General features: G+C 32.4%; 1 protein-coding gene across 4 annotated transcripts in view; it reads left to right on the top strand.

The window, feature by feature from the left end:
* The first annotated feature begins 3,860 nt into the window (after positions 1-3,860).
* Positions 3,861-12,600, top strand: part of nbs (nibrin) — a 92,715-nt gene continuing 83,975 nt past the window's right edge. For 2 of the 4 annotated variants that reach the window (XM_085819822.1, XM_085819821.1), the window contains exon 1: positions 3,861-4,048. In XM_085819822.1, the coding sequence (XP_085675948.1) occupies positions 4,021-4,048 (28 nt within the window). In that variant the 5' untranslated portion in view covers positions 3,861-4,020. Of the gene's footprint in view, positions 4,049-4,221; positions 4,417-12,600 lie in introns of those variants that run through there. The other 2 variants (XM_085819826.1, XM_085819823.1) reach the window with 2 other exon arrangements.

Genomic DNA, 12,600 nt, shown 5'->3' with positions numbered 1-12,600 from the left:
GTCTCTTATATTAGCTACTTTACTAGAAAAAGAACTAAACTAAAATGATATACCTTGAAAACTTTTTGAGTTATTTTTTTAAGTATTTTAAAAAAACATACTTTATCTTCTAACACTTATTAATTAACAATAATTTTTTATTTCTTCAGTATTTAATATTTTCTTGTTTCCTCAGTACATTTTCATTTAACATCATCTTTTTCACATTTGCAAATTCCAATAACATATTACTTGAACATCTGCTTCTTGTTTTGTCCAAACACATGAATGAATCATTTGTTGAACACAAATAGATTCAGAGTCTCTAGCAATCAAGCAAACAACCCACAACAGAGTTATTAAAGTTGCCTTACACGTAACACTTGCATTTCAATTTAGGAATTCATAATTAAATGATATATTTTTAATAATGATATATTTATAATAATGATATATTTATAATGATATCAATTTTTATTATCATTCAAATTATACATAAATTATTGGAATATATCTTCAGATTGTGCTGCAAGATACTGCTGTTAATGAAAACTATAAATAATCGAATTTCTATTCTGAGATCTGTTTAAAAGTATGTAGATATTTTTAAGTAACCAAAAAGTGTATAAATCTAATCTAAATTCACTGACCTAAACTTAAAAAATAAATAAATAAATAAATAAATAAAAATAAAAAAAAGGAATAATAAACACATTTTGTATATCTTAGATTAAAAAACTTAAAAGTGCATAAAGAACTTCAAATGAACAAGATTACAAAAAATTTAGTTATTTAATGATCCTAAATTTCTTGAAAGAAATGTCATGGTGAAAATGAATAACAGCAATCTAAATAATAATACATAAATATGCATGTGTGTGATGTGTATAAAATAGTATCTTTCATGGTGCTTTTCCATGAAAGACACAAATGTCTCTAACTGACGAGAAGCTATCCGGGATGACGGCTTATTCTAAACAGAGATGGAAGAAGATACGTTGTTTACAAATCTGTTTACAAAAAAAAATTAAAGTTACGATTATTTTTCAACAAGTCTTCTCATTGGTTGTTGTACTATCGTTTGACGTCAAAATGTGGGCGGTGCGAAGGAGGAGCTAATACCTCTTTCGATCGGCAAAAGCCTTAACGTTTTGCACGGTAGAGGCGCTTGAGGATACCAGTTTTATCTCAATCGTTAGTAGCAGTCGAACGAGAAGGAATCGCTTGCTACGTCACTCTCGTATCGAGATCTCGTCGCACGGTAGGAGGATACGGCCCTAAGTTCTGAGAACAACACGGGGTGATGTTTGATTGTTTACGTTTGAAAATTCAGAAAATTTCTAATTTTCTACGAGTCCTTATAGTGAAGTATTGCAGTTTTTCTGAGTTTTTTCCGTGAGGAATACCTTAAAAAAAACTAACAGAAATTTCTTTCACAGTGCAACAAGTTTGTTGCAACTCTCAGGGCTATAACGTGCAGGTTACAAATTAAATAATCACTGCAGGGATTCTTAATATAAAGATTTAATATGGATATCTCACACACGCTGAAAACGTTACATTACTCTAATAAGTGCATACATATAACTGAGTGAAAAGGGAATTTCACACACACAGATCGTATTTTATTCTCAAGTGTCAAGATGTAGAAACATCTTTTTACTCGACTTCTGATAAAGATCGGGTGGGGGGAGAAAGAGAAAAGTGAAAGGAGTGTGGGAGGCGGATGAAAAGAGAGTGAGGTCCACACTAGCGGCGGCGAAAAAAGGGGGGTGTCAAGTTCAGTGTCGTTATAAGATGTAGCCGCGGGTGGTAAGACCGCAGAGTCAGTTTTGCGTGAATGAGTCAATTAAGGTTGTTGAAGTGCCTGGTGTGCAAATATAGAAAAATAACACTTCTCTGACTCCAATGGAACCAATATTTTATTCCTTACGATGTTATAGATTCTTATTCATAAGATTTATTTACATTTTACATGCACGTAGCATCGCGTGACAAAAACTCGAAGTTTGTTTACTTCGTTCTTCGCGGAGACTAGACGGTGTTGCTATTCCGCTTTAACTAAATTTAATTAGAAACTTGACGGAACTGAAGCGACACTACACCCCCCTTCCTAGTGACAGCGATTATGGAAGATAATCTTTAAAGTGACTGGGGAACTTCACATGTCTGCCGGTTCTAGTAGTCTTGGTTTCATGATGAGTTTCTGAATTTTCTTCAGTGTTCTTGAGTGCAGGTGTTTCCCCAAGTTCCGCTTTCTTGGAATGGGAGTTTTGGAAAGGAATATCAGAATCTTGCACTAGGAAACATGGCTTTAGTCTGTCTATTGAAACTCTTTTAACTTTTCCTTGGATTTCAATGTCGAAGTACTTATCCTTTCTTGCTCTTACAGGATACGGTCCAAGATAGACAGGCTGTAGCGACGAATTATTAATGTTGTTGTATAGGAATACGTGAGAACAGTTGGAAAGATGTTTAGAAACAAAGACTGTTCTATTTCCATGGGTGGTGCTAGAACATGGCTTCATAGCTCTTATTATTTTCTGAAGGTTTTGAGAAAATTCAGACTATTTCATATGAGGTACCGTTGAAAAGAATTCACCAGGTAATTCTAAAGGGGTTCCGTATACAAGTTCTGCGGATGAGCAACCTAGGTCTTCCTTGATGGCAGATCTTATGCCTAAAAGAACGAAAGGCAATGCTTCCAGCCATGATTTTGATTCGAGTAGATGACATTTGAGACTTGCTTTTAAAGTTCGGTGTTGTCTTTCGATCAGGCCATTTGCCTGTGGATGGTACGTTTGTATGAAAACCAAGATATTTTCCTAAAGCTTGAAAAAGTTGGCTATCAAATTGACGACCTTGGTCAGATGTTATGCGATTCGGAATTCCAAAGCGTGAAAACCAAGTATAAATCAAAGCTTTAACAATAGATTCTGCTGATTGATCTTCTAACGGTACCGCTTCGATCCATCGTGTATAACGATCGATGATGGTTAGAAGATATTTGAATCCTTTGCAAAGAGGTAGCGGACCCACCAGATCTATGGTTAAATGCTGGAATCTGTGTGGAGGTACTTTGAATTCTCCCAAAGATGACTGTGTGTGTGTCTGTGAACTTGAGATCTTTGGCAAGATAAACATGCTCTAGTCCATAGTTGGCAGTCTTTATTCATATTGGGCCATATGAAACGTCGTGCTATCAATTTTATCGTCGATCTTATTCCAGGATGAGATAAATTATGGATTGAAGAAAATATTTTCTGCCGAAACTTTGCAGGGATGTATGGTCGATTATAATTTGTAGAAGTATCACAGTAAATTTTCTTGTCGCTGTCCGGTATAAGGATGTGTAGGATTTTTAAGTTTGGATTGTTTTTTAGTGTCTCCAAGTCGTCATCTTCTTGACAGTCTACTATAGTTTGTAAGTCTATTGCAGATGGTACAGAAATGGTGTCTATGTGAGAGAGAGCAGAAGCATATTTCCATCGTAGTTACATGAGAATTTTGCTAAAATAATATTTTCACATTCACGTAATGTTTCAATATTATGTTGAAACACTGACCATTGTAAAATAGATGGTGAAATCTAAATAGATCCAGAACTAAATGTCAAAAGTAGCTATTTATAATGAAATCGGACCCAAAAGTTTACCCAAAGACCTTACGTTTTCGTTATAAATGCACATAATTTGACGGAAAAAAAAAACACTTCTTAATCCTCCTCTTCCCCACATATTTTCCTCTTCTCCCCAGCTGCTACTCCTTACACGATATTTAAACCATTAGCATAAAAAATGTCACCCACGTGCTACCAAAGCTAGTCTTCAAACTTTGCCCTAGATTTGTTTTGTCCCTTCACAACAAGTAACTTCGACTTCAACTAACGTACCTGTTTTGTTTTGATTATGCGGAGAAGTTAAACGTAATTTTTGTCTCTTCAGTTTGATATGTATTTAATGATTGCTGTAAATAGTTACAGCTGTTGCTGGGATATGATATAAAAAGATTGTATTTTAGTATTAACAATTTTTTAGAAAAATGTGGAAACTGAAAAGTGTTAAGAAAGGCAAGTAATTGTCATACTCTTAGCATATTTTATACAGAATTCTTGTCCTCGGTTTAATCCTAGTATCCGGTGCACACAGGATATGTAGGAACAGCTTTAGTATTGGTCCTTTTGGCGATTTTTTGATTTGGCGACAAACGTTGGTCGCCAAGGTAGACCCGGCTTTGAAGATCGGAAAAAAAATGGCGGATTGTCAACAAAACCCGATCTAGACTAAATAACAATCCTAAAAAATAAACTCTTAATCAGAATAAACAGTCTTTCTCTAATTTTCAACATTTCTAGAACTGCTATGATAAATTCTTGAAACACTACTGTAAATGAATTTATAGCAATTATTATGTTATGAGTAATGAAATTTACAAAAGGTTAATATTTTAAATTATATATAGAATATAATATTAATGTATTAAACATTAATATTTTAAGTAGTTAGTTAATATTTATATTTTATTATATTAGTACTTAGCTAATATTTGAAATTTACAAAAGGTTAATTTTTATGTTTATGAATAATGAAATTTACAAAAGGTTAATAAATGCATTTCAAACTAATGTTACTTTAGTTTCTTAGATTCTGTTATTAAAAGAAAATAAAAAAATATTTCAAAATGAAGGAAATCAAATTAAATTATAATGGACAAGTTTTGTACCAGTGTTAGAAATATTTTTTATGATTAAATTTTGTAAATGGTAAAAATATTAAGAAGTGTGCATTTTTTAATCCCTTAATTTATTAGAAGTAATTTATGATTATAATTTAAAAGCTAAAATTAAATTATTATAATGAGTAAATTTTGTACCAATGGTAATAATACAACAATCATCATAAATGATGATGATTTCTGTGAAAAATTCGAACAGTCATTGGAATCCACTAGCAGTGGAGTGATAGCCACTGAACAGTGGTAGTTCAGGCTGGCTATGGGAGTTTTTGTAGTTTTCCGTACATGTAATATGAATCTGAGCCAGTTTCTCTTAAAAAGTACTTTATGAAGGTATCCTTCTTCTGCTAGCCAGCACATGTATTTATTTTCTATTCATGATTCTCTCTTATTTTCTTATTTTTTAATTCTAAATCTTACTTCTGAAGTGAAGAAGTGTTGCATCTATAGGTCGAAAAATATGGTCAATATGCTTGAAAAAACCTGTTCAGTTTTGGAAAGCATTTAAATAAAATAAATAATTTGTATATGATGCAAGCAAAAATGCATTACACTATTTCATGTAGTGAATAATTAATCAGGCAACAAAGTATATTGTAGCGTTCCTTTATTTTGTAACCAGAGTTATTTTATGCTTGGGATCTTTACTGTCAATTTCCTCCATCCGTTTTCTCACCAGAATCTAAATGAAGTTTTTAGTTTGTAAAACAAACTATGTTTTGCTTTTCGAGGCCATATTACTAGGTTGCTAGATAAGATAAGATTTGTAGTCTTCAGTCTTGCATTATAATTGCTGATAGTTGAATTCCATGCCGGTTAAGTTTTTAACCAACTTTGCATTAAATTGATTTGTGTAGCCTTTGGCTACACATTTATTTGAATTTAAATTTTACATTTGAACTTAATTGTTATCATAAGTTATCTTGCCACAAGTGGTTGACTGAGTCTTAAGCACAAAGTGTAAAAGTATATCCTAACTTAATAAGAATATATCTAAATTTTATAATAATAACATTTAAAGACATTGAAATCAGTATCTAAGTGCTTGCCATGGAGTCAAATTTTTATGTATAAATTGTACTCTTACTTTTATTATAGAGTTTTTATTACAAAAAATGAAGATTTCTGTTAGATAAAATGTTTAAGTAATGTAGAAAATTTGCATAAAATTTAAAATAAAAAGTCGACTGTTATGTCAACATACTATTAATAAAAGTAATAATACCCAGTGAAGGTTATTCATATACAGCTGTTAGGTTGTAAGATTTACAAAATTTGAGAACTCTAAATTATAAGCAATATATTTCATAATCTAAGCAACATTATATTTTTTATAGTCAGACAAATTATAAAAATGTTATAAAAGCAATAATGAAACCTGATTTTGGTCCTGATTTGAACCTATGAATTCATGCAATTACACATCCCTATAGTTGTAATATGAGGCAAATAAGTATTTTTAGACCATGGTAATTTTGATCTTCTTAGCAAAGGAAACACCAAAAGTTTACCTCATGCTACTGAAAATGTGTTTTTTTTTTCCTTGGGGGTGGGGAGTTTATAATAATATGCAAAGTTGACATATGAAAAAATGTCAAGACTCATGCGATGTAATATTAAAAGCACCAGTTTTAACTATTAAAATTTTGGCTTTTTAAAAAATATTTTAAATATCGTGCTTTCCTAATACAAAAGTAACTTTAAAAAAAACATGCAATTAATCCCTCCTGCCATCAAAGCTCCGATACCTACCAAATTCGTTAAATATGCGTGGACAGAAATGGCGGCATGTTTTAAGCTCAGTATTTAGGGTTACCAAAGTTATCATAATTTTTCATTTATCGCTCTAAAATGTCGCCAAACAAATTTCTCGCCAAAAAGGACTAATACTAAAGCTGTGCCGGCGACTTTATGAAGAGCAGTAAAAATGGGACATATACGATGAGTAGTTAACGGGTCATTCAAAGAAAATATATAGTTAAACGTAGTATACACTATGTATATAGTATATATACTATGTATATACACAGTATATAGTGTATAGTACCTATATAGACGTTCTTTGGATCATTTTTGGTGTTGGCGATAATTTTCAAAGTCGCGCCAAGGCTGCACCGTATACTAGGATTTTACCATATCCTCTTTTATTATTTTAACAGTTTCTTTCCTCTCCTTCATTTCTATGAAGAAAATGCGGCTGATCTTTAGAATATGGTAACTGGTAATTTGGCGACATTTTGGAGGCGATAAAGGTTACTACCTGGGACTTTGGTAATAATATGAGCAGTACTCAGTTCCTATTATGCATTATTTTGTGTGAGGGAAATGAGAGATCATGGGATATGTCATGTGATATTAATGGATGAATTACGGTTCTTTAATCGGAAAAGGGGGGGGAAATCGGGAAAAAATATGGAAATTTTGTATTTGGCTTTATTCTGTGTTGTGTGAAACAGTGTTCGTTAATTTTTGGATCCCATGGCCCTATCTAAAGTGAATTCAAAATGGGTATTTAGTGGGATTGAAAGGGATAGTAATAAGTGTTTCTTTAAGGTTGTGCGAGATAGAAGTAAAGATGTTTTATTAAGTTATTTATTATACCTGGTACCTTGCTGTGAACTATAAGTATGATTTTAAAGATCCTGAAAGAGGCGCACATACGCTTGTTTTTTATTTAGCGGATAAATAAGAAAAGTTTATCGGACACGTAATCAAAATTCTGAAGAAGATTAGGTAAGTTAGTATTTTTACTAATTAATAATTTTTAATTATTTGAGGATATTATTTTTATGCATTGTTCTAAATGTAAGGTGGAAGTAAAGTAATTTGGTATTATTGCGAAAATTGTTATTAGCAATGATTTAGTTTAAAGTAATTAGGATTGTAAGCTAATTTTTATTAATTTAATGTATGTGCTTATTTATATTTTAAGTAGTGTTTTTGAATTTAATTATATTTTAATTAAATGATAGTTATTTTGTGAATTTTATGTTTGTAGGAATTTGGTATACGTTTCAGTTGAAGTAAACGTGCATGGAAATAATTTAAATATTTGACGCTAAGTATTTGTAATATTTGCGGTATGAATTCGTTGGTGACGTTTATAATACACTGGTGTGCAAAAATTAAGGACGAGACGGTTTTTTCAATATAACTTTGTACAAAAGCTTTCCAAATCAACACATTTAATACCGTAAGATCCCCAATACGTAAGGGCATGAGTAATGTAAGCAACACTTACTAAAAGAGAAATCTGAGCGACAAAAAGAAGCTTTATTGAAAAAGTAGCATGGAGCGCAATGCGACTAAAGGCCGAAACATCCTTGTGATGGGTGTCCTGCAAGAAACATCCGGTCTTTAATAGGGGATATGATCTCCCCTGACTGCTAGGCAGGTTTCACGGCGTCTGCCCATGCTGAGAATGAGGGTGTCAATGAGTTGTTGAGGTATTGCTGCCCATTCGTCTTGCGCCAATCGAAGTTCTGGAATCGTTACGGGTGGTAAGGTACGAGCTGCCAAGCGTCTGCCTAGAAAATCCCATACATGCTCGATGGGATTGAGATCCGGAGATCTTGCAGGCAAATCCATACGTTCAATATCCTCACTCTCTAAGACCTGTTCGGCAGCTACTGTGCGGTGACATGGTGCATTGTCGTCCATGGAAAGGAACTGCGGACCCATAGCGCCTCTAAAAAGACACACATACGGAAGAAGAATCTCGTTACAATAACGAGTCCCGTTGACTGAATCTGCGTCGAAGATGTGAAGGTCTGTACGACTACTAAGCATGGTGCCTCCCCAAACGAGAACACCGCCACCTCCATACCTGTCCCTTTCAATGATGTTCGAGGGATGATTGATTTTAACTGCTATACGGCGTGCAATCTCTTTGCCAGAAATACTGATCTTACACCGACAACATGCTTTATACTACTCAGACATTCCCCCATTACGTCTACCTGCATATCTGTGCATGTTCTACCGTACATCACCTTACTTAATCTCCTGATTGGTCTTTCTGTCCACTCTGTCTCTTCGTTCAGCTGATATGCTAATTTTTCGACTTCGTCCTTAATTTTTGCACACCAGTGTATAATAGATAATTTAGAGGTAAAAGTTTTTGGATATTTTATTTATTTTATACATGGAAATGTTCATATTTGGAAAGGGTATATACTTTTTCGTTATTAGGTAATTTCATATATGTTCTTTTTAACGGGTTTAAAGATTCAGAAAATTGTCATGCATTTTCGTAAAATTTTTCTAATTTATGAGAAAAAGGAGCGTACATGGATATGGTGAAGAGTGTGCACAATGCCATTTTTGTGCAAGTCTGGGATTTTTTTTTTTTTTTTTTTTTGGTTGATCTTTACATTATGGTAACTTGGCGATTTTTTGGCGAAAATTTGGCAACCAACTCTCCTACAGCAACCCTCTATTTTTTTTCCCCGCCGCCATTTTGTCTTCACGAAGTAAAGACATGTTTCTTTTCTTTTTATCTCCTGAACACTTCTTCCAACAATCTACTAGCCTAATTACACCTATGCTAGAAATTTTATCAAACAAAACTGCTTAATCATGACAAATATTCACTGCAAAATTAGGAAAAACTGCACAATACCATCCTCCTTACGCATTTTTGAAAATAACACATACATATAAACCATGTACACGCCGACTTATTTTTACTTAAAAAAACATCCCAGAATTGCACAAAAATGGCATTGCGCACACTCTTCACTATATCCATGTACACTGCATTTTTCTCATAAATTAAAAAAATTTCACGAAAATACATGACAATTTTCTCAATCTTTAAACCCGGTAAAAAGAACATATATGAAATTACATGATCACGAAAAAGTATTTACCCTTTACAAATATCAACATTTCCACATATAAAATAAATAGAATATCCAAAAACTTTTACCTCTAAATCATCTATTACATTATACACGTCACCAACGAATTCATACCGCAAGCATTATAAATACTTAATATCAAATATTTAAATTATTTCCATGCACGTTTATTTCAACTTAAACGTATACCAAATTCCTACAAGCATAAAATTCACAAAATAACTATCATTTCATTACAGTATCACTAAACCATGTACACGTCGACTTATTTTTACTTAAAAAAAATCCCAGAATTGCACAAAAATGGCATTGCGCACACTCTTCACTATATCCATGTACACTGCTTTTTTCTCATAAATTAAAAACATTTCACGAAAATACATGACAATTTTCTCAATTTTTAAACCCGGTAAAAAGAACATATATGAAATTACATGATCGCGAAAAAGTATTTATCCTTTACAAATATCAACATTTCCACATATAAAATAAATACAATATCCAAAAACTTTTACCTCTAAATCATCTATTACATTATAGACGTCACCAACGAATTCATACCGCAAGCATTACAAATACTTAATATCAAATATTTAAATTATTTCCATGCACGTTTATTTCAACTTAAACGTATACCAAATTCCTACAAACATAAAATTCACAAAATAACTATCATTTCATTAAAATATAATTAAATTCAAAAACACTACTTAAAATATAAATGAGCACATACATTAAATTAATAAAAATTACCTTACAATCCTAATTACTTTAAACTAAATCATTGCTAATAACAATTTTCCCAATAATACCAAATTCCTTTCCACCTTACATTTACAACAATGCATAAAAATAATATCCTCAAATAATTAAAAATACTAACTTACCTAATCTTCTTCAGAATCTTGATTACGTGGCGGATACACTTTTCTTCCTTCTGTTTCAGAATCTTTAAAATCATACTTATCTTTCAAAGCAAGATACCAGGTAAAATAAATAACATAATAAAACTTCTTTATTTCTCTCTCGCACAACCTTAAAAAACATTTATTACTATCCTTTTCAATACCACTAAATACCCATTTCAAATTCACTTTAGTTACGGCCATGGGATCCAAAAATTCACAAACACTATTTCACACAACACAGAATAAAGCCAAATACAAAATTGCCAGATTTTTTTCCCGGTTAAAGAACAGTAATTCGTCCATTAATATCACATGACATATCCCATGATCTCTCATTTCCCCCACACAAAATAATGCGTAATCGGAACTGAGTACTGCTCACATTATTACGAAAGTCCCAGGTAGTAACCTTTATCGCCTCCAAAATGTCGCCAAACTATCAGTTACCATATTGTAAAGATCAACCTTTTTTTTTTAAGTAAAAATAAGTCGACGTGTATATGGTTTAGTGATATTTTAATTAAATGATAGTTATTTTGTGAATTTTATGTTTGTAGGAATTTGGTATACGTTTTAGTTGAAGTAAACATGCATGGAAATAATTTAAATATTTGAAACTAAGTATTTGTAATGCTTGCGGTATGAATTCGTTGGTGACGTTTATAATATAATAGATGATTTAGAGGTAAAAGTTTTTGGATATTTTATTTATTTTATACGTGGAAATGTTCATATTTGGAAAGGGTATATACTTTTTCGCGATCAGGTAATTTCATATATGTTCTTTTTACCGGGTTTAAAGATTGAGAAAATTGTCATGTATTTTCGTGAAATTTTTTTAATTTATGAGAAAAATGCAGTGTACATGGATATAGTGAAGAGTGTGCGCAATGCCATTTTTGTGCAATTCTGGGATGTTTTTTTAAGTAAAAATAAGTCGGCGTGTACATGGTTTATATGTATGTGTTATTTTCAAAAATGCGTAAGGAGGATGGTATTGTGCAGTTTTTCCTAATTTTGCAGTGAATATTTGTCATGATTAAGCAGTTTTGTTTGATAAAATTTCTAGCATAAGTGTAATTCGGCTAGTAGATTGTTGGAAGAAGTGTTCAGTAGATAAAAAGAAAAGAAACATGTCTTTACTTCATGAAGACAAAATGGCGGCGGGGAAAAAAAAAATAGAGGGTTGCTGTAGGAGAGTTGGTCGCCAAAAAATCGCCAAGTTACCATAATCTAAAGATCAACCAAAAATGCATTGAAGCTTTGTTTTTTATGATGAACGAGGTTCGGTTTTTTACAAATTCTTTACTACCGATTCCATCCCAGGAAAGAATGGCTAATCATTGGAATATGGTAACAGGTAGTTTGGCAACATTTTGGAGGTGATAAAGGTTACTACCTAGGACTTTGGGTATAATGTGAGAAGTACTCAGTTCCGATTACGCATTATTTTGTGTGAGGGAAATGAGAGATCATGAGATATGTCATGTGTCATTAATGGACGAATTACAGTTCTTTAATTGGAAAAGGAGGTAACTTTGGAAAAATATCTGCAGTACTATAGTATTTTGGGTACTTACGTATTATCACAACCAGGTTGGCGCGATTTGTAAGTTTGAGTAAAAAAGTATGAATAGAAAGAAAATGTACATTTATTAATTACAGATAATTTTTAATACAGTTTTTTATATTATTTTGTTTTAAAATATAAAATAGCAATTAAACCCTTCCGGTTTCGAATTAAGTTGCAGAATTATTTTTTCGGCAGAAATCTTTTGGTCTATTGCTTTTAGCACTGATTGAAAACCGTCTTCGACATTAAAAGCTTGAGCTTGGCGCCATATAAATTCGATAAGGTATGAGTCAAGATGATGACGGGCTGTTCCTCTCTGTTTTTTGTTGTGCCATTTGGCTGAGCACTCTACATGTTGTGTGTGAACTCCTGTGTTGAGATTGACAGTTATATTTTTGATTAACAGTTCCATGCAGAAATCCAGCATTTTCGAACTCACTTGTATTGTATCCTTTCCAGCAATCCGAATAAATGATGCTTCCTTCCTTGATATTTTCGCAAATTTCTTCCATAAGGGTAACTAACGGCGCTTCTGTTAGGTACA

Source organism: Stegodyphus dumicola, chromosome 7, assembly GCF_044657685.1.
Source record: "Stegodyphus dumicola isolate Sdum_Otavi_A_Nest chromosome 7, ASM4465768v1".
In the NCBI taxonomy this organism is placed as follows: domain Eukaryota; kingdom Metazoa; phylum Arthropoda; class Arachnida; order Araneae; family Eresidae; genus Stegodyphus; species Stegodyphus dumicola.
The sequence above is the reverse complement of the archived record's forward strand: the minus strand, read 5'-3'. Positions and strand labels throughout refer to the sequence as shown.